This window comes from Salvelinus fontinalis, chromosome 6 (genome assembly GCF_029448725.1).
Source record: "Salvelinus fontinalis isolate EN_2023a chromosome 6, ASM2944872v1, whole genome shotgun sequence".
In the NCBI taxonomy this organism is placed as follows: Eukaryota; Metazoa; Chordata; class Actinopteri; order Salmoniformes; family Salmonidae; genus Salvelinus; species Salvelinus fontinalis.
In genome coordinates this window covers 56,217,301-56,241,108 of record NC_074670.1, presented here as the reverse complement: position 1 = coordinate 56,241,108, position 23,808 = coordinate 56,217,301, and the positions used below count along the sequence as shown (strand labels likewise).

Here is a 23,808-nt window from a genome sequence, read left to right as displayed (position 1 = left end):
ATCCGTCTGGCCCTGCGGCCTTATGAATGTTGATCTGTTTGAAGGTTTTATTCACATCAGCTGTGGAGAGCCTGATCACACAGACTTTCGGAACAGCTGATGCTCTCATGCATGTTTCAGTGTTACTTGCCAACGAAGCGAGCATAGAAGTGATTTAGCTCGTCTGGTAGGTTTGTGTCTCTGGGCAGCTCTCGGCTGTGCTCCCCTTTGTAGTCTGTAATAGTTTGCAAGCCCTGCCATATCTGACGAGCATCGGAACCGGTGTAGTACGATTCGATCTTAGTCCTGTTTTGACTCTTTGCCTGTTTGATGGTTTGTTGGAGGGCATAGCGGGATGTCTTATCAGCTTCCGGGTTAGAGTCCCGCTCCTTGAAAGCGGCAGCTCTACCCTTTAGCTCAGTGCGAATGTTGCCTGTAATCCATGGCTTCGGGTTGGGGTATGTACATACAGTCACAGTGGGGACAACATCCTCGATGTACTTATTGATAAAGCCAGTGACTGATGTGGTGTACTCCTCAATGCCATCGGAAGAATCCCGGAACATATTCCAGTCTGTGCTAGCAAAGCAGTCCTGTAGTTTAGCATCGGCTTCATCTGACCACTTTTTTATAGACCGAGTCACTGGTACTTCCTGCTTTAATTTTGGCATGTAAGCAGGAATCAGGAGGATAGAATTATGGTCAGATTTGCCAAATGGAGGGAGAGGGAGAGCTTTGTACGCATCTCTGTGTGTGTAGTAAAGGTGGTCTAGAACTTTTCCCGCTGGTTGCACATTTAACATGCTGATAGAAATCAGGTAAAACTGATTTAAGTTTCCCTGCATTAAAGTCCCCGGCCACTAGGAGCTCCCCCTCTGGATAAGCGTTTTCCTGTTTGCTTATGGCCTTATACAGCTCATTGAGCACGGTTTTAGTTCCAGCCACAGACCGATGTCTGTGGTTGTAATTATACAGCTACAAAAAATACAGATGAAAACTCTCTAGGTAGATAGTGAGGTCTACAGCCTATCATTAGGTACTCTACCTCAGGGGAGCAAAACATAATATGGACTTGGTCTTTTACCAAATAGGGCTATCTTCTGTATACCACCAGTACTTTGTCACAACACAACTGATTGGCTCAAACACATTAAGAAGGAAAGAAATTCCACAAATGACATTTTATCATATTTTATCATATCATATTAACAGGCACACCTGTTTAATTTAAATACATTCCAGGTGACTACCTCATGAAGCTGGTCGAGGGAATGCCAAGGCAAAGGGCAAAGGGTGGCTACTTTGAAGAATCTCAAATATAAAATAGATTTTGATTTGTTTAACACTTTTTTGGTTACTACATTATTCCATATGTGTTGTTTCATAGTTTTGATGTCTTCACTATTATTCTGCAATGTAGAAAATTGTAAAAAATAAAGAAAAACCCCGGAATGAATAGGTGTGTCCAAACTTTTGACTGGTACCGTCTGTAAATGTAATATTTCAGTATTTCATTCTCAATAAATTTGCAATCATTTTTAAAAACATGTTTTCACTTTGTCATTATGTAATCTAATTTCAATTCAGACTGTAACACAACAAAATGTGGAAAAGTGAAGGGGAATAATTTCTAATCTAGTTCCTCTATTGGTCTGGTTCATTGTTCTTCTGTACATATCTTCTTCAAAATGAAATGATGAATCAGATGTAAATGAGGGTCTTTGAAACAAACATATAATTTGTAATATTGCTAATTGTGTTCAGACTCTTGGAAAATGCTTTCATTTTTAACTATGCCTCCAGGACACAATGTGGACTATTCTATGCCTAAGGCTGCCTTCCAGGGGACCTAAACGATACAAGACGGGTTCTTTTCAACATTAATCCTTTGGTTCATGGTGAAAAGGTTGAGGTAAGATCAAAACGAACCGAGGTCACTGTACTTACCAGCCGTGATGGAGGCCAGACGAACGTAGTCGTAGTCTCTCTCCATGGCTTCATAAGGGTAACTCTCTACCAGGTTGAGTCCTGAGAGTATATAAAATGACACATTGCATGACACGGTAATGACACATTATCCCTTTGGAGCTAATGAACAGGATTCACACTAGGATTGGTTGGTATACCGTATATACCGTATACCGGGGTATTTGGAATAAGCCATGGGATGGTTTTTCAATACCATCAATACCATTGAAACTATTTATTAGAATTTTTGGGGGGACATTTGAATATTTGTAGCTACTTTTTTAAATAAATACCTGCAGTCAACTTGTGCAATAGGAGAGAAAGAACATTGTGTTCTTAATTTCACCAGTCATTATTATGAAGCAGTCAAGTGGGGTTGAGATTAGAGACCGGAGCCTTGTGAGTCACTCACTGTTGTACAGCATGCACCAGATGATCTAATTAAAGTATGGAATTCCCTACTAAATGTTTGCCAGCTGGATATCGTAGAACTATTAAGTTAACTGTCCAAAATGTGCTAAATGCTCTTCAGTTGTGCATTGGGCTTGCTAATTTAGTAACTAGTTAGCTATCTAGCTAAGTGGTTAGCTTCTTCCAACAGGAGAGAATCCCCTCCTGGATCAAGAGCCTTGCTGGCTAATATTTATTTGGTGCGTGCAGCAAACTGTGGGTCGCATTTTCGAGTTACTTGTATAGTTTAGGTCAGAAACTGTACAAAATATTCACAATGTGCGCATTAACATTTAGTTAGCATTCTCTATGGGATTTTACATGTAGTTGTTGGCAATGCTAGCCTTCGGATTACAGAGTATTAATGGGGTTTGAAAACAGGGCTGGTATTACTGAATATCCCGGTATAGTGGTATAGAAGGCATGACACTCTGGATAATGGCCAAGCCTAATTCACACATTATTCATTTCCTGTAGTCGTTTACTAGCTCTCGTGCAGGTTAATACAGAAAAAAATACCCCTCTAGAAGGACCTTCAGTCAATTGTTCCACAGTGACACCAGGTGTAGTGACTGATAGCTGACTGTTTGCCAGGCATCATGACTAAGCTGCATCAGCCACATTATGTTCTGGGTAGAGAGTTATAACTGTAACCTGTGTTACATAAATGGACTTGGCCGCTGTCCCATCCAATACAAATAACTGAGCACCTGGCTAAATTGCTCACCGTGTATGACAGACTGATGGAGACTCCAGTAGATGCTGAGGCAGTTCTTCTCCTTCTTCATGCCTCGCTTGCACTGGCAACCGTGCAGGGGGCTGGAGAGCAGGGCCGACACGGCGTTGGCGCACTGGCTCCGGGCCCCGGGGCCCAGCTTCATGCTACCATTGCCCGCTACACACTGACGCAGGGTCCGCAGACGTGGGCTGCAGGTCTCGTCGCTGGAGCACGAGTCCCCCGCCACCAGACAGTCTCTGCCTGCTGACAGAACTACCTGCAGGGCTACAGGTCAGAGGAGGGGAGGGGGAGGGTGGAGGGGAAGAAAGTCGAGGACAATTAAGATGTACTTTATAGATATGGTAAGAATAGGTCTTGACCTGAAACTGCTGTAGAGGAACAAAAAGACTAATCTAATATTCAGTGCCAGTTCATAATGATACACTTATCGTAACAGATTATTTCAGGTCGCTGTTAATTTGGGAAATCTCATTTATCATTACGCAGACCACACAACCCATCAACTAAACCATCGGTGATTACCTTGTATAATCAAATTAAATGAAAAGTATGAGGCTCGTGAAAATGTCTGGTAGAAAATATGTAGCTACAACAACAGGCTACAGTCTCTGTTGGTCTATTGCCACCGGAACCCTTTCTCTGTTGGTCTATTGCCACCGGAACCCTTTCTCTGTTGGTCTATTGCCACCGGAACCATTTCTCTGATGGTCTACTGTACTACCACAAGAACACTAACTCTGTTAGTCTATTACCACCAGAAACATTTCTCTGTTGGTCTAGGTAATTACCACCGGAACCCTTCATTTGTTGGTCTAATATCACCGGAACCCTTTCTCTGTTTGTTTACTGTGTCACCACCGGAACCCTTTCCCTGTTGGGCTACTGTATTACCAAAAAAAACCATTCTCTGTTGGTCTACTGAATTACCACCGGAACCATTTCTCTGTTGGTCTATTACCATCAGAACCCTTTCCCTGATGGTCTATTACCATCGGAACCCTTTCTCTGTTTGTTTACTGTATTGCCAACAGAACCCATTCTCTGTTGGTCTACTGTTTAACCGCCATACCACCTTATCTGTTGGTCTACTGTACTACCACCGGAAACCTTTCTCTGTTGGTCTATTACCACTGGAACCCTTTCTCTTTGGGCTACTGTATTACCAGCATAACTCTTTCTCTGCTGGTTTACTGTATTACCACCAAATCCCTTTCTCTGTTGGTCTACTGTATTACCATAGGAAACCTTTCTCTGTTGGTCTACTGTATTATCCCCCGAACCCATTCTCTGTTGGTCTACTGTATTACAATAGGAACCCTTTCTCTGTTGGTCTACTGTATTATCCCCCGAACCCATTCTCTCTTGGTCTACTGTATTACCACCGGAGCCCTTTCTCTGATGGTCTATTACACCAGAACCCATTCCTTGTTGTTCTACTGTATTACCACCGGAACCCTTTCTCTGTTGGTCTATTACACCAGAACCAGTTCTCTGTTGGTCTAGGGAATTACTACCGGAACCCTTCATTTGTTGGTCTATTACCACCCGAACCCTTTCTCTGTTTGTTTACTGTATTACCACCGGAACCCTTTCTCTGTCAGGCTACTGTATTACCAACAGAACCCATTCTCTGTTGGTCTACTGAACTACCACCGGAACCCTTTCACTGTTGGTCCATTACCACCGGAACCCTTTCTTTGTTGAGCTACAGTATTACCACAGGAACCCTTTCTCTGTTGGTCTACTGTTTTACAGGAGGAACCCTATCTCTGTTGGTCTACTATATTACCACCGGAACCCTTTCTCTGTTGGTCTATTAACCACCGGAAGCCTTTCTCTGTTGGTCTACTACCACCGGAATCCTTCCTCTGTTGGTATACTGTATTACCAGTGGAACCCTTTCTCTGTTGGTCTATAACCACCAGAACACTTTCTCTGTTGGTTACTGTATTACCACCGGAACCATTTCTATGTTGGTCTACTGTATTACCAAAGGAACCCATTCTCTCTTGGTCTACTGTACTATCACCGGAACCCATTCTCTGTTGGTCTGCTGGAATACCACCGGAACCCTTTCTCTGTTGGTCTATTACCACCAGAACCCTTTCTCTGTTGGTTACTGTATTACCAGAGGAACCATTTCTCTGTTGGTCTACTGTTTAACCGCCATACCACCTTATCTGTTGGTCAACTGTATTAATACCAGAACCCTTTCTCTGTTTGTCTATAACCACTGGAACCCTTTCTCTATTGGGCTACTGTATTACAAGCATAACTCTTTCTCTGTTGGTTTACTGTATTACCACTAAATCCCTTTCTCTGTTGGTCTACTGTATTACCATAGGAACCCTTTCTCTGTTGGTCTACTGTATTATCACCCGAACCCATTCTCTGTTGGTCTACTGTATTACCACCGGAACCCTTTCTCTGTTGGTCTATTACACCAGAACCCTTTGTCTGTTGGTCTATAACCACCAGAACCCTTTCTCTGTATGTTTACTGAATTACCACCGGAACCATTTCTATGTTGGTCTACTGTATTGCCAACGGAACCCTTTCTCTCTTGGTCTACTGTACTATCACAGGAACCCAATCTCTGTTGGTCTGCTGTAATACCACCGGAACCCTTTCTCTGTTGTTCATTTACACCAGAACCCATTCTCTGTTGGTCTACTGTATTACCAAAGGAACCCTTTCTCTGTTGGTCTATTACACCAGAACCCATTCTCTGTTGGTCTACTGTATTACCACCGGAACACTTTCTCTGTTGGTCTACTGTATTACCAGTGGAACCCATTCTCTGTTGGTCTACTGTATTACAACACAAACCCTTTCTCTGTTGGTCTATTACACCAGAACCCGTTCTCTCTTAGTCTACTGTATTATAACCGGAACCTTTTCTCTGTTGTTCAATTACCACCAGAACCGATTCTCTGTTGGTCTACTGTATTACAAGCGGAAACATTTCTCTGTTTGTTTACTGTATTACTACCAGAATCCTTTCTCTGTTGGTCTACTGTGTTACCACTGGAGCCCTTTCTCTGTTGGTGTACTGTATTACCAGCGGAACCATTTCTCTATTGCTCTATTACCACCGGAACACTTTCTATGTTGGTCTGCTGTATTACCACCGGAACCCTTTCTCTGTTGGTCTATTACACCAGAACCCATTCTCTGTTGGTCTACTGTAATACCAAAGGAACCCTTTCTCTGTTGGTCTATTACAACAGAACCCTTTCTCTGTTGTTCTACTGTATTATAACCGGAACCCTTTCTCTGTTGTTCCATTACCACCGGAACACTTTCTCTGTTTGTTTACTGTATTACTACCAGAATCCTTTCTCTGGTAATCTACTGTATTACACCAGAATCCTTTCTCTGTTGGTCTACTGTATTACCATTGGAACCCTTTCTCTGTAGGTGTACTGTATTACCAGCGGAACCCTGTAACTGTTGGTCTATTACCAACAGAACCCTTCTCTGTTGGTCTACTGTATTACCACTGGAACCCTTTCTCTGTAGGTGTACTGTATTACCAGCGGAACCCTGTAACTGTTGGTCTATTACCAACAGAACCCTTCTCTGTTGGTCTACTGTATTACCACTAGTGTAACGACTGACGCTCTCCTCTTCCTCGGATGAGGTGAGGAGAGAAGGATCTTCAGACCAAAACGCAGCATTTGGGAAATAAGCCATCTTTATTAAGAATACGATGGCAACACGAAACGAAACAAAACACTTTCAAAACTACAAAACAAGAAAACGACGTTGACGAAACCTGAACATAAACTTACATAACTAAACATAAACTTACGTACAGGAAAACAGACGACATCGAAACGAAACGAAACAAACAAACGCTACAGTCCCATGTGGTACGAAAATACATACGGACACAGGAGACAATCACCCACAAACAAACAGTGAGAATGCCCTACCTAAATATGACTCTTAATTAGAGGAACGCCAAACACCTGCCTCTAATTAAGAGCCATACCAGGTAACCCAAAACCAACACAGAAACAGAAAACATAGAATGCCCACCCAACCTCACGTCCTGACCAACTAACACACATAACAACTAACATAAATAGGTCAGGAACGTGACAGTACCCCCCCCCCCCACAAGGTGCGAACTCCGGACGCACCAGCACAAGGACTAGGGGAGGGTCTGGGTGGGCATCTAACCACGGTGGTGGCTCAGGCTCCGGGCGCGGTTCCCACCCCACCATAATCCATCCTAGCTTCCTCCCTCCAAGAATGTCCACCCTCTTTTCTCCCCCACAAAATCCTCTTAATAACATACCCAATAAGGACAACACCGGGACAGAGAGATAAATCAATACAGAGGGATAGATAAGAATATAGAGGTAGATAAAGATAGAGAGGGAGATCAGGATAGAGGGGCAACTCCGGACTGAAAGGCAGCTCCGGACAGAGAGACAGCTCTGGACTGATGGGCAGTTCTGGGTATCTAGCCTTTTCAGGCTGAAGGGCAGCTCATGGCTGACTGACGAATCTCGACGCTCATGGCTGGCTGACGGCTCTCGACGCTCATGGCAGGCTGATGGCTCTCGACGCTCATGGCAGGCTGACGGCTCTCAACGCTCATGGCAGGCTGACGGCTCTCGACGCTCATGGCAGGCTGACGGCTCTCGACGCTCATGGCGCTCTGACGGCTCTCGACGCTCATGGCGCTCTGACGGCTCTGGCTGCTAATGGCGCTCTGACGGCTCTGGCTGCTCATGGCGCTCTGACGGCTCTGGCTGCTCATGGCGCTCTGAGACGGATGGCTCAGATGGCGCTGGGGAGACGGATGGCTCAGATGGCGCTGGGGAGACGGATGGCTCTGGCCGGATACGGTGCACTGTAGACCTAGTGCGTGGTGCCGGAACTGGAGGCACCGGGCTAAGGATAAGCACCTTCCTACTAGTGCGGGGAGCAGGAACAGGGCACACTGTACTCTCAAAGCCTACTCTATCCCTGATGCGAGGTACCGGCACTGGTGACACCGGGCTGAGGACAAGCACATCAGGATTAGTAGGGGGAGAAGATACAGTATGTTCAGGGCTCTGAAGACGCACAGGTGGCTTAGTGCGTGGTGCCCGAACTGGAGGCACCGGGCTAGATACACGCACTACAGGGAGAGTGCGTGGAGGAGGAACAGGGCTCAGGATACGCACTGGTAGCCTAGTGCGTAGTGTAGACACTGTAGGTACTAGGCTGGGGCGGGGAGGTGGTGCCGGAAATACCGGACCGTGGAGACGTACTGGCACTCTTGAGCATTGAGCTTGCCCAACCTTACCTGGTTGAATACTCCCGGTTGCCCGACCAGTGCGGGGAGGTGGAATAACCCGCACCGGGCTATGTAGGCGAACCGGGGAGACCATGCGTAAGGCAGGTGCCATGTATGCCGGCCCGAGGAGACGCACTGGAGACCAGACGCATTGAGCCGGCCTCATGACACCTGGCTCAATACCCAATCTAGCCCTACCAGTGCGGGGAGGTGGAATAACCCGCACTGGGCTATGCACTCGTACAGGAGACACCGTGCGCTCTACTGCGTAACACGGCGCCTGCCCGTACTCCCGCTCTCCACGGTAAGCCTGGGAAGTGGGCGCAGGTCTCCTACCTGCCCTTGGCCCACTACCTCCTAGCCCCCCCCCCCAAGAAATTTTTGGGAATTACTTACGGGCTTTTCGGGCTTCCGTGCCAGACGCGTTCCCTCATAGCTCCGGTTCCTCTCTCCGGTAGCCTCTGCACTCCCCAGTGCCTCCAGCTGCTCCCATGGCTTTTCGGGCTTCCAGCCACGTCTCCTTGCTGCCTCCTTAAACCACCGCTCCTGGGCTTTAGCTGTCTCCCTCTCTTCCTGAGAACGGCGATTTTCTCCTGCCTTAGCCCAGGGACCTTCTCCATTCATTATCTGTTCCCATGTCCAGAAATCCTTGTTTTTCTCCTGTCCCTTACTCCGTTTATTTTTCCCTTGCCGCTTGGTCTTAGCATGGTGGGTGATTCTGTAACGACTGACGCTCTCCTCTTCCTCGGATGAGGTGAGGAGAGAAGGATCTTCAGACCAAAACGCAGCATTTGGGAAATAAGCCATCTTTATTAAGAATACGATGGCAACACGAAACGAAACAAAACACTTTCAAAACTACAAAACAAGAAAACGACGTTGACGAAACCTGAACATAAACTTACATAACTAAACATAAACTTACGTACAGGAAAACAGACGACATCGAAACGAAACGAAACAAACAAACGCTACAGTCCCATGTGGTACGAAAATACATACGGACACAGGAGACAATCACCCACAAACAAACAGTGAGAATGCCCTACCTAAATATGACTCTTAATTAGAGGAACGCCAAACACCTGCCTCTAATTAAGAGCCATACCAGGTAACCCAAAACCAACACAGAAACAGAAAACATAGAATGCCCACCCAACCTCACGTCCTGACCAACTAACACACATAACAACTAACATAAATAGGTCAGGAACGTGACAACTAGAACTCTATCTCTGTTGGTCAACAGTATTCTCACCGGAACCCATTCTATGTTGGTTTACTGTAATACCACCAGAACCCTTTCTCTGTTGTTCTACTGTATTGCCACCAGGAACCCTTTCTCTGTTGGTCTATTACCACCGGAACCTTTTCTCTATTGGTCTACTGTATTACCACCGGAACAATTTCTCTATTGGTCTATTACCACCGGAACACTTTCTCTGTTGGTCTGCTGTATTACCACCGGAACCCGTTCTCTGTTGGTCTACTATATTATAACCGGAACTCTTTCTCTGTTGGTCTACTGTGTAACCACTGGAACCCTTTCTCTGTTGGTCTACTGTATTACCACCGGAACCCTTTCTCTAGTAGTCTATTACCACCGGAACACATACTCTGCTGGTCTATTGTGTTACCATTGGAACCCTTTCTCTGTTGGTCTATTACCACCGGAACACTTTCTCTGTTGGACAATTACCAACGGAACCCTTCTCTGTTGGTCTACTGTATAATCAGCGGAACCCTTTCTCTGTTGGTCTACTGTATTACCACCAGAACACTTTCTCTGTTGATCTACTGTATTACCAGAGGAGCAATTTTTTCTGTTGGTCAACTGTTTAACCACCAGACCACCTTCTCTGTTGGTCTACTGTATTACCACCAGACCCCATTCTCTGCTTGTCTACTGTATTACCACCGGAACCCTTTCTATGTTGGTCTATTACAACCAGAACCCTTTATCTGTTGGTTTACTGTATTACCACCGGAACCCTTTCTCTGTTGGTCTATTACCACTAGAACCCTTTCTCTGTTGGTCTACTGTATTACCACCGGAACCCTTTCTCTATTGGTCTATTACCACCGGAATCATTTCTCTATTGGGTTACTGTATTACCACTGGAATATATTCTCTGTTGGTCTATTACCACAAGATCCCTTTCTCTGTTGGTCTTGCGTATTATCACCGGAACCCAGTCTCTGTTAGTTTGCTGTAATACCACCGGAACCCTTTCTCTGTTGGTCTATTACCACTGGATCCCTTTCTCTGTTGGTCTACTGTATTACCAGTGGAACCCTTTATCTGTTGGTCTACTGTATTGCCACCGGAACCCTTTCTCTTTTTGTCTAGTACCAACCGGAACCCTTTCTAAGTTTGGCTACTGTATTACCAGCGGAACCCATTCTCTGTTGGTCTACTGGATTACCACCGGAAGCCTTTCTCTATTGGTCTATTACCACCGGAATAATTTCTCTGTTGGTCTACTGTATTACTACCGGAACCTAAAATCTGTTGGTCTACTTTATTACCACCAGAACCCTTTCTCTGTTGGTCTACTGTATAATCAGCGTAACCCTTTCTCTGTTGGTCTACTGTATTACAACCGGAAAACTTTCTCTGTTGGTCTATTACCACCAAAACCCTTTCTATGTTGGTTTACTGTATTACCACCATAACCCTTTCTCTGTTGGTCTACTGTATTACCAGCGGAACCCTTTCTCTGTTGGTCTACTGTATTACCACCGGAAACCTTTCTCTGTTGGTGTATTACCACCGGAACCCATACTTTGCTGGACTACTGTATTATAATCGGAAGCCTGTCTCTTTTGGTCTACTGTATTACCATCGGAACTCTTTATCTGTTGGACTATTACCACCGGAACCCTTTCTCTGTTGGTATATTACCACCGAAAACTTTCTATGTTGGTCTACTGTATTACCAACGGAACCCATTCTCCGTTGGTCTACTGTACTACCACCAGAACCCTTTCTCTGTTGTGCTATTACCACTGGAACCCTTTCTCTGTTGGTCTATTACCACCGGAACCCATACGTTGCTGGACTACTGTATTATAATCGGAAGCCTGTCTCTTTTGGTCTACTGTATTACCATCGGATCTCTTTATCTGTTGGACTATTACCACCGGAACCCTTTCTCTGTTGCTCTATTACCACCGGAACCCTTTCTCTATTGGTCTACTACCAACAGAACCCTTTCTCTGTTGATCTACTGTATTATCACCGGAACCCTTTCTCTGTTGGTTTACTGTATTACCACCGGAACCCTTTCTCTGTTGGTCTATTACCACCAGAACCCCTTCTCTGTAGGTCTACTGGATTACCACCGGAATCATTTCTCTGTTGGTCTGTCTCCACCGGAACCCTTTCTCTGTTGGGTTACTGTATTTCCACCGGAATCCATTCTCTGTTGGTCTATTACCACAAGAACCCTTTCTCTGTTGGTCTACTGTATTACCACCAGAACCTTTTCTCTGTTGGTTTACAGTATTACCACCGGAACACTTTCTCTGTTGGTCTATTACCACCAGAAACCTTTCTCTGTTGGTCTACTGGATTACCACCGGAAGCCTTTCTCTATTGGTCTATTACCACCGGAATCATTTCTCTGTTGGTCTGTCTCCACCGGAACCCTTTCTCTGTTGTGTTACTGTATTACCACTGGAATCCATTCTCTGTTGGTCTAATACCACAAGAACCCTTTCTCTGTTGGTCTACCGTATTATCACCGGAACCCATTCTCTGTTGGTTTGCTGTAATACCACCGGAACCCTTTCTCTGTTGGTTTGCTGTAATACCACCGGAACCCTTTCTCTGTAGGTCTATTACCACTGGATCCCTTTCTCTGTTGGTCTACTGTATTACCAGCGGAAACCATTATCTGTTGGTCTACTGTATTGCCACCGGAACCCTTTCTCTGTTGGTCTATTACCACCGGAATATTTTCTCTGTTGGTCTGTCTCCACCGGAAACCTTTTTCTGTTGGTCTACTGTATTGCCACCGGAACCCTTTCTCTGTTGGTCTAGTACCAACCGGAACCCTTTCTAAGGTTGTCTACTGTATTACCAGCAGAACCCTTTCTCTGTATGTCTACTGTATTACCAGCAGAACCCTTTCTCTGAATGTCTACTGTATTACCAACGGAACCCTTTCTATGTTGGTCTATTACCACCAGAACTCTTTCTCTTTTGGTCTACTGTATTACCACCAGACCCCATTCTCGGTTTGTCTACTGTATAACCACCATAACCCAATCTCTGTTTGTCTATTACCAACAGAACCATTTCTCTGTTGGTCAACTGTATTACACCGGAACACTTTCTCTGTTGGTCTAATACCACCGGAACCTTTTCTCTGTTGGATTACTGTATTACCACCGGAACCTTTTCTCTGTTGGTCTATTACCACCAGAACCCTTTCTCTGTTGGTCTACTGGATTACCACCAGAACCCTTTCTCTATTGGTCTACTACCAACAGAACCCTTTCTCTGTTGATCTACTGTATTACCACCGGAAACCATTCTCTGTTGGTCTATTACCACAAGAACCCTTTCTCTGTTGGTCTACCGTATTATCACCGGAACCCATTCTCTGTTAGTTTGCTGTAATACCACCGGAACCCTTTCTCTGTTGGTTCTATTACCACTGGATCCCTTTCTCTGTTGGTCTACTGTATTGCCACCGGAACCCTTTCTCTTTTGGTCTAGTACCAACCGGAACCCTTTCTAAGTTTGGCTACTGTATTACCAGCGGAACCCTTTCTCTGTTGGTCTACTGTATTACCAGCGGAAACCATTATCTGTTGGTCTACTGTATTGCCACCGGAACCCTTTCTCTGTTGGTCTAGTACCAACCGGAACCCTTTCTAAGTTCGGCTAATGTATTACCAGCAGAACTCTTTCTCTGTTGGTCTACTGTATTACCAGTGGAACCCTTTCTCTGTATGTCTACTGTATTACCACCGGACCCCATTCTCTGTTTGTCTACTGTATTACCACCGGAACCCTTTCGATGTTGGTCTATTACCACCAGAACACTTTCTCTGTTGGTCTACTGTATTATCACGGGACCCTTTCTCTGTTGGTCTACTGTATTACCACCGGAACCCTTTCTCTGTTGGTCTATTACCAACGGCACCTTTTTCTCTGTTTGTCTACTGTATTATCAGCGGAACCATGTCTCTGTTGGTTTACTGTATTACCACCGGAACCCTTTCTCTGTTGGTCTACTGTATTATCAACGGAACACATTCTCTGTTGGTCTACTGTACTACCAGCGGAACCATGTCTCTGTTGGTTTACTGTATTACCACCGGAACCCTTTCTCTGTTGGTCTACTGTATTATCACCGGAACCCATTCTCTGTTGGTCTACTGTATTACCATCAGAACCCTTTCTCTGTTAGTCTGTTACCACCGGAACCCTTTCTCTGTTGGTCTACTGTATTAACACCGGAACCCTTTCTCTGTTGGTCTATTACCACCGGAACCCTTTCTCTGTTGGGCTACTGTATTACCACCGGAACACTTTCTCTGTTGATCGACTGTATTACCAGAGGAGCAATTTATTCTGTTGTTCTACTGTTTAACCACCAAACCACCTTCTCTGTTGGTATACTGTATTAACACTGGAACCCTTTCTCTGTTGGTTTATTACCAACAGAACTCTTTCTCTGTTGGGCTACTGTATTACCAACAGAACCCTTTCTCTGATTGTCTACATTATTACCACCGGAACCCTTTCGTTTTTGGTCTATTACCACTGAAACCCTTTCTCTGTTTGACCACTGTATTACAAGCGGAACCCTTTCTCTGTTGATCTACTGTATTACGACCGGAACCCTTTCTCTGTTGGTAAATTACCACCGGAACCTTTTCTCCGTTGGTCTACTGTACTACCAGCAGAATCATTTCTCTGTTGGTCTACTCTATTACCACCGGAACACTCTCTCTGTTGATCTATTGTATAATCAGCGGAACCCTTTCGTTTTTGGTCTGTTATCACTGAAACCCTTTCTCTGTTTGTACACTGTATTACCACTAGAACCCTTTCTCTGTTGGTCTATTACCACCGGAACCCTCTCTCTGTTGGACAATTACCACCGGAACCCTTCTCTGTTGGTCTACTGTATAATCAGCGGATCCCTTTCTCTGTTGGTCTACTGTATTGCCAGTGGAACCCTTTATCTGTTGGTCTACTGTATTGCCACCGGAACCCTTTCTTTGTTGGTCTAGTACTAACCGGAACCCTTTCTAAGTTAGGCTACTGTATTACCAGCAGAACCCCTTCTCTGTTTGTCTACTGTATTACCACCAGACCCCATTCTCTGAATGTCTACTGTATTACCAAACGGAATCCTTTCTCTGTTGGTCTATTACCACCAGAACCCTTTCTCTGTTGGTTTACAGTATTACCACCGGAACACTTTCTCTGTTTGTTTATTACCAACAGATCCCTTTCTCTGTTGGTCTACTGTATTACACCGGAACACTTTCTCTGTTGGTCTACTACCACCGGAACCCTTTCTCTGTTGGATTACTGTATTACCACCGGAACCTTTTCTGTGTTGGTTTACTGTGTTACCACCGGAAACCTTTCTCTGTTGGTCTATTACCACCAGAACCCTTTCTCTGTTGGTCTACTGGATTACCACCGGAAGCCTTTCTCTGTTGGTCTATTACCACCGGAACCCTTTCTCTGTTGGTCTGTCTCCACCGGAACCCTTTCTCTGTTGGGTTACTGTATTACCACCGGAATCCATTCTCTGTTGGTCTATTACCACAAGAACCTTTTCTCCGTTGGTCTACTGTACTACCAGCAGAATCATTTCTCTGTTGGTCTACTCTATTACCACCGGAACACTCTCTCTGTTGATCTACTGTATAATCAGCGGAACTCTTTCGTTTTTGGTCTGTTATCACTGAAACCGTTTCTCTGTTTGACTACTGTATTACCACTAGAACCCTTTCTCTGTTGGTCTATTACCACCGGAACCCTCTCTCTGTTGGACTATTACCACCGGAACCCTTCTCTGTTGGTCTACTGTATTACCAGTGGAACCCTTTCTCTGTTGGTCTACTTTATTACCACCGGAACCCTTCTCTGTTGGTCTACTGTATTACCAGTGGAACCCTTTCTCTGTTGGTCTACTTTATTACCACCGGAACCCTTCTCTGTTGGTCTACTGTATTACCACCGGAACCCTTCTCTGTTGGTCTACTGTATTACCACCAGACCCCATTCTCTGTTTGTCTACTTTATTACAACCGGAACCCTTTCTCTGTTGGTCTATTACCACCAGAACCCTTTCTCTGTTGGTCTATTACCACCAGAAGCCTTTCTCTGTAGGTCTACTGGATTACCACCGGAATCATTTCTCTGTTGGTCTGTCTCCACCGGAACCCTTTCTCTGTTGGGTTACTGTATTTCCACCGGAATCCATTCTCTGTTGGTGTATTACCACAAGAACCCTTTCTCTGTTGGTCTACTGTAATACCACCAGAACCTTTTCTCTGTTGGTTTGCTGTAATACCACCGGAACACTTTCTCTGTAGGTCTACTGTATTACCAGTGGAACCCTTTATCTGTTGGTCTACTGTATTGCCACCGGAACCCTTTCTTTGTTGGTCTAGTACTAACCGGAACCCTTTCTAAGTTAGGCTACTGTATTACCAGCGGAACTCTTTCTCTGTTGGACTACTGTATTACCAGCAGAACCCCTTCTCTGTTTGTCTACTGTATTACCACCAGACCCCATTCTCTGAATGTCTACTGTATTACCAAACGGAATCCTTTCTATGTTGGTCTATTACCACCAGAACCCTTTCTCTGTTGGTCTACTGTATTACCACCAGAACCTTTTCTCTGTTGGTTTACAGTATTACCACCGGAACACTTTCTCTGTTTGTTTATTACCAACAGATCCCTTTCTCTGTTGGTCTACTGTATTACACCGGAACACTTTCTCTGTTGGTCTACTACCACCGGAACCCTTTCTCTGTTGGATTACTGTATTACCACCGGAACCTTTTCTGTGTTGGTTTACTGTGTTACCACCGGAACCCTTTCTCTGTTGGTCTATTACCACCAGAACCCTTTCTCTGTTGGTCTGTCTCCACCGGAACCCTTTCTCTGTTGGGCTACTGTATTACCAGCAGAACCCCTTCTCTGTTTGTCTACTGTATTACCACCAGACCCCATTCTCTGAATGTCTACTGTATTACCAAACGGAATCCTTTCTATGTTGGTCTATTACCACCAGAACCCTTTCTCTGTTGGTCTACTGTATTACCACCAGAACCTTTTCTCTGTTGGTTTACAGTATTACCACCGGAACACTTTCTCTGTTTGTTTATTACCAACAGATCCCTTTCTCTGTTGGTCTACTGTATTACCAGTGGAACCCTTTCTCTGTATGTCTACTGTATTACCACCGGACCCCATTCTCTGTTTGTCTACTGTATTACCACCGGAACCCTTTCGATGTTGGTCTATTACCACCAGAACACTTTCTCTGTTGGTCTACTGTATTATCACGGGACCCTTTCTCTGTTGGTCTACTGTATTACCACCGGAACCCTTTCTCTGTTGGTCTATTACCAACGGCACCTTTTTCTCTGTTTGTCTACTGTATTATCAGCGGAACCATGTCTCTGTTGGTTTACTGTATTACCACCGGAACCCTTTCTCTGTTGGTCTACTGTATTATCAACGGAACACATTCTCTGTTGGTCTACTGTATTACCAGCGGAACCATGTCTCTGTTGGTTTACTGTATTACCACCGGAACCCTTTCTCTGTTGGTCTACTGTATTATCACCGGAACCCATTCTCTGTTGGTCTACTGTATTACCATCAGAACCCTTTCTCTGTTAGTCTGTTACCACCGGAACACTTTCTCTGTTGGTCTACTGTATTAACACCGGAACCCTTTCTCTGTTGGTCTATTACCACCGGAACCCTTTCTCTGTTGGGCTACTGTATTACCACCGGAACACTTTCTCTGTTGATCGACTGTATTACCAGAGGAGCAATTTATTCTGTTGTTCTACTGTTTAACCACCAAACCACCTTCTCTGTTGGTATACTGTATTAACACTGGAACCCTTTCTCTGTTGGTTTATTACCAACAGAACTCTTTCTCTGTTGGGCTACTGTATTACCAACAGAACCCTTTCTCTGATTGTCTACATTATTACCACCGGAACCCTTTCGTTTTTGGTCTATTACCACTGAAACCCTTTCTCTGTTTGACCACTGTATTACAAGCGGAACCCTTTCTCTGTTGATCTACTGTATTACGACCGGAACCCTTTCTCTGTTGGTAAATTACCACCGGAACCTTTTCTCCGTTGGTCTACTGTACTACCAGCAGAATCATTTCTCTGTTGGTCTACTCTATTACCACCGGAACACTCTCTCTGTTGATCTACTGTATAATCAGCGGAACCCTTTCGTTTTTGGTCTGTTATCACTGAAACCCTTTCTCTGTTTGACCACTGTATTACCACTAGAACCCTTTCTCTGTTGGTCTATTACCACCGGAACCCTCTCTCTGTTGGACAATTACCACCGGAACCCTTCTCTGTTGGTCTACTGTATAATCAGCGGAACCCTTTCTCTGTTGGTCTACTGTATTACCACCAGACCCCATTCTCTGTTTGTCTACTGTATTACAACCGGAACCCTTTCTCTGTTGGTCTATTACCACCAGAACCCTTTCTCTGTTGGTCTACTGTATTACCACCGGAACCCTTTCTCTATTGGTCTACTACCAAAAGAACCATTTCTCTGTTGATCTACTGTATTATCACCGGAACCCTTTCTCTGTTGGTTTACTGTATTACCACCGGAACTTTTCTCTGTTGGTCTATTACCACCAGAACCCTTTCTCTGTTGGTCTATTACCACCAGAAGCCTTTCTCTGTAGGTCTACTGGATTACCACTGGAATCATTTCTCTGTTGGTCTGTCTCCACCGGAACCCTTTCTCTGTGGGTTACTGTATTTCCACCGGAATCCATTCTCTGTTGGTGTATTACCACAAGAACCCTTTCTCTGTTGGTCTACCGTATTATCACCGGAACCCATTCTCTGTTGGTTTGCTGTAATACCACCGGAACACTTTCTCTGTTGGTCTATTACCATTGGATCCCTTTCTCTGTTGGTCTACTGTATTGCCAGTGGAACCCTTTATCTGTTGGTCTACTGTATTGCCACCGGAACCCTTTCTTTGTTGGTCTAGTACTAACCGGAACCCTTTCTAAGTTAGGCTACTGTATTACCAGCAGAACCCCTTCTCTGTTTGTCTACTGTATTACCACCAGACCCCATTCTCTGAATGTCTACTGTATTACCAAACGGAATCCTTTCTCTGTTGGTCTATTACCACCAGAACCCTTTCTCTGTTGGTTTACAGTATTACCACCGGAACACTTTCTCTGTTTGTTTATTACCAACAGATCCCTTTCTCTGTTGGTCTACTGTATTACACCGGAACACTTTCTCTGTTGGTCTACTACCACCGGAACCCTTTCTCTGTTGGATTACTGTATTACCACCGGAACCTTTTCTGTGTTGGTTTACTGTGTTACCACCGGAAACCTTTCTCTGTTGGTCTATTACCACCAGAACCCTTTCTCTGTTGGTCTACTGGATTACCACCGGAAGCCTTTCTCTGTTGGTCTATTACCACCGGAACCCTTTCTCTGTTGGTCTGTCTCCACCGGAACCCTTTCTCTGTTGGGTTACTGTATTACCACCGGAATCCATTCTCTGTTGGTCTATTACCACAAGAACCTTTTCTCCGTTGGTCTACTGTACTACCAGCAGAATCATTTCTCTGTTGGTCGACTCTATTACCACCGGAACACTCTCTCTGTTGATCTACTGTATAATCAGCGGAACCCTTTCGTTTTTGGTCTGTTATCACTGAAACCCTTTCTCTGTTTGACTACTGTATTACCACTAGAACCCTTTCTCTGTTGGTCTATTACCACCGGAACCCTCTCTCTGTTGGACTATTACCACCGGAACCCTTCTCTGTTGGTCTACTGTATAATCAGCGGAACCCTTTCTCTGTTGGTCTACTGTATTACCACCAGACCCCATTCTCTGTTGGTCTACTGTATTACACCGGAACACTTTCTCTGTTGGTCTACTACCACCGGAACCCTTTCTCTGTTGGATTACTGTATTACCACCGGAACCTTTTCTGTGTTGGTTTACTGTGTTACCACCGGAACCCTTTCTCTGTTGGTCTATTACCACCAGAACCCTTTCTCTGTTGGTCTGTCTCCACCGGAACCCTTTCTCTGTTGGGCTACTGTATTACCAGCAGAACCCCTTCTCTGTTTGTCTACTGTATTACCACCAGACCCCATTCTCTGAATGTCTACTGTATTACCAAACGGAATCCTTTCTATGTTGGTCTATTACCACCAGAACCCTTTCTCTGTTGGTCTACTGTATTACCACCAGAACCTTTTCTCTGTTGGTTTACAGTATTACCACCGGAACACTTTCTCTGTTTGTTTATTACCAACAGATCCCTTTCTCTGTTGGTCTACTGTATTACCAGTGGAACCCTTTTTCTGTATGTCTACTGTATTACCACCGGACCCCATTCTCTGTTTGTCTACTGTATTACCACCGGAACCCTTTCGATGTTGGTCTATTACCACCAGAACACTTTCTCTGTTGGTCTACTGTATTATCACGGGACCCTTTCTCTGTTGGTCTACTGTATTACCACCGGAACCCTTTCTCTGTTGGTCTATTACCAACGGCACCTTTTTCTCTGTTTGTCTACTGTATTATCAGCGGAACCATGTCTCTGTTGGTTTACTGTATTACCACCGGAACCCTTTCTCTGTTGGTCTACTGTATTATCAACGGAACACATTCTCTGTTGGTCTACTGTATTACCAGCGGAACCATGTCTCTGTTGGTTTACTGTATTACCACCGGAACCCTTTCTCTGTTGGTCTACTGTATTATCACCGGAACCCATTCTCTGTTGGTCTACTGTATTACCATCAGAACCCTTTCTCTGTTAGTCTGTTACCACCGGAACACTTTCTCTGTTGGTCTACTGTATTAACACCGGAACCCTTTCTCTGTTGGTCTATTACCACCGGAACCCTTTCTCTGTTGGGCTACTGTATTACCACCGGAACACTTTCTCTGTTGATCGACTGTATTACCAGAGGAGCAATTTATTCTGTTGTTCTACTGTTTAACCACCAAACCACCTTCTCTGTTGGTATACTGTATTAACACTGGAACCCTTTCTCTGTTGGTTTATTACCAACAGAACTCTTTCTCTGTTGGGCTACTGTATTACCAACAGAACCCTTTCTCTGATTGTCTACATTATTACCACCGGAACCCTTTCGTTTTTGGTCTATTACCACTGAAACCCTTTCTCTGTTTGACCACTGTATTACAAGCGGAACCCTTTCTCTGTTGATCTACTGTATTACGACCGGAACCCTTTCTCTGTTGGTAAATTACCACCGGAACCTTTTCTCCGTTGGTCTACTGTACTACCAGCAGAATCATTTCTCTGTTGGTCTACTCTATTACCACCGGAACACTCTCTCTGTTGATCTACTGTATAATCAGCGGAACCCTTTCGTTTTTGGTCTGTTATCACTGAAACCCTTTCTCTGTTTGACCACTGTATTACCACTAGAACCCTTTCTCTGTTGGTCTATTACCACCGGAACCCTCTCTCTGTTGGACAATTACCACCGGAACCCTTCTCTGTTGGTCTACTGTATAATCAGCGGAACCCTTTCTCTGTTGGTCTACTGTATTACCACCAGACCCCATTCTCTGTTTGTCTACTGTATTACAACCGGAACCCTTTCTCTGTTGGTCTATTACCACCAGAACCCTTTCTCTGTTGGTCTACTGTATTACCACCGGAACCCTTTCTCTATTGGTCTACTACCAAAAGAACCATTTCTCTGTTGATCTACTGTATTATCACCGGAACCCTTTCTCTGTTGGTTTACTGTATTACCACCGGAACTTTTCTCTGTTGGTCTATTACCACCAGAACCCTTTCTCTGTTGGTCTATTACCACCAGAAGCCTTTCTCTGTAGGTCTACTGGATTACCACTGGAATCATTTCTCTGTTGGTCTGTCTCCACCGGAACCCTTTCTCTGTGGGTTACTGTATTTCCACCGGAATCCATTCTCTGTTGGTGTATTACCACAAGAACCCTTTCTCTGTTGGTCTACCGTATTATCACCGGAACCCATTCTCTGTTGGTTTGCTGTAATACCACCGGAACACTTTCTCTGTTGGTCTATTACCATTGGATCCCTTTCTCTGTTGGTCTACTGTATTGCCAGTGGAACCCTTTATCTGTTGGTCTACTGTATTGCCACCGGAACCCTTTCTTTGTTGGTCTAGTACTAACCGGAACCCTTTCTAAGTTAGGCTACTGTATTACCAGCAGAACCCCTTCTCTGTTTGTCTACTGTATTACCACCAGACCCCATTCTCTGAATGTCTACTGTATTACCAAACGGAATCCTTTCTCTGTTGGTCTATTACCACCAGAACCCTTTCTCTGTTGGTTTACAGTATTACCACCGGAACACTTTCTCTGTTTGTTTATTACCAACAGATCCCTTTCTCTGTTGGTCTACTGTATTACACCGGAACACTTTCTCTGTTGGTCTACTACCACCGGAACCCTTTCTCTGTTGGATTACTGTATTACCACCGGAACCTTTTCTGTGTTGGTTTACTGTGTTACCACCGGAAACCTTTCTCTGTTGGTCTATTACCACCAGAACCCTTTCTCTGTTGGTCTACTGGATTACCACCGGAAGCCTTTCTCTGTTGGTCTATTACCACCGGAACCCTTTCTCTGTTGGTCTGTCTCCACCGGAACCCTTTCTCTGTTGGGTTACTGTATTACCACCGGAATCCATTCTCTGTTGGTCTATTACCACAAGAACCTTTTCTCCGTTGGTCTACTGTACTACCAGCAGAATCATTTCTCTGTTGGTCGACTCTATTACCACCGGAACACTCTCTCTGTTGATCTACTGTATAATCAGCGGAACCCTTTCGTTTTTGGTCTGTTATCACTGAAACCCTTTCTCTGTTTGACTACTGTATTACCACTAGAACCCTTTCTCTGTTGGTCTATTACCACCGGAACCCTCTCTCTGTTGGACTATTACCACCGGAACCCTTCTCTGTTGGTCTACTGTATAATCAGCGGAACCCTTTCTCTGTTGGTCTACTGTATTACCACCAGACCCCATTCTCTGTTTGTCTACTGTATTACAACCGGAACCCTTTCTCTGTTGGTCTATTACCACCAGAACCCTTTCTCTGTTGGTCTATTACCACCAGAAGCCTTTCTCTGTAGGTCTACTGGATTACCACCGGAATCATTTCTCTGTTGGTCTGTCTCCACCGGAACCCTTTCTCTGTTGGGTTACTGTATTTCCACCGGAATCCATTCTCTGTTGGTGTATTACCACAAGAACCCTTTCTCTGTTGGTCTACTGTAATACCACCAGAACCTTTTCTCTGTTGGTTTGCTGTAATACCACCGGAACACTTTCTCTGTAGGTCTACTGTATTACCAGTGGAACCCTTTATCTGTTGGTCTACTGTATTGCCACCGGAACCCTTTCTTTGTTGGTCTAGTACTAACCGGAACCCTTTCTAAGTTAGGCTACTGTATTACCAGCGGAACTCTTTCTCTGTTGGACTACTGTATTACCAGCAGAACCCCTTCTCTGTTTGTCTACTGTATTACCACCAGACCCCATTCTCTGAATGTCTACTGTATTACCAAACGGAATCCTTTCTATGTTGGTCTATTACCACCAGAACCCTTTCTCTGTTGGTCTACTGTATTACCACCAGAACCTTTTCTCTGTTGGTTTACAGTATTACCACCGGAACACTTTCTCTGTTTGTTTATTACCAACAGATCCCTTTCTCTGTTGGTCTACTGTATTACACCGGAACACTTTCTCTGTTGGTCTACTACCACCGGAACCCTTTCTCTGTTGGATTACTGTATTACCACCGGAACCTTTTCTGTGTTGGTTTACTGTGTTACCACCGGAACCCTTTCTCTGTTGGTCTATTACCACCAGAACCCTTTCTCTGTTGGTCTGTCTCCACCGGAACCCTTTCTCTGTTGGGCTACTGTATTACCAGCAGAACCCCTTCTCTGTTTGTCTACTGTATTACCACCAGACCCCATTCTCTGAATGTCTACTGTATTACCAAACGGAATCCTTTCTATGTTGGTCTATTACCACCAGAACCCTTTCTCTGTTGGTCTACTGTATTACCACCAGAACCTTTTCTCT

General features: G+C 44.7%; 1 protein-coding gene across 1 annotated transcript in view; it reads right to left on the bottom strand.

Annotated features, from left to right (window-relative positions):
* Positions 1–23,808, bottom strand: part of gfra4b (GDNF family receptor alpha 4b) — a 107,361-nt gene that overhangs the window by 14,212 nt on the left and 69,341 nt on the right. The window contains exons 2-3 of the mRNA XM_055927206.1: positions 3,125–3,400; positions 1,927–2,007 (exon numbers count right to left, since the gene is read on the bottom strand). Coding sequence (XP_055783181.1) covers positions 1,927–2,007; positions 3,125–3,400 — 357 coding nt within the window. The remainder of the gene's footprint in view (positions 1–1,926; positions 2,008–3,124; positions 3,401–23,808) is intronic.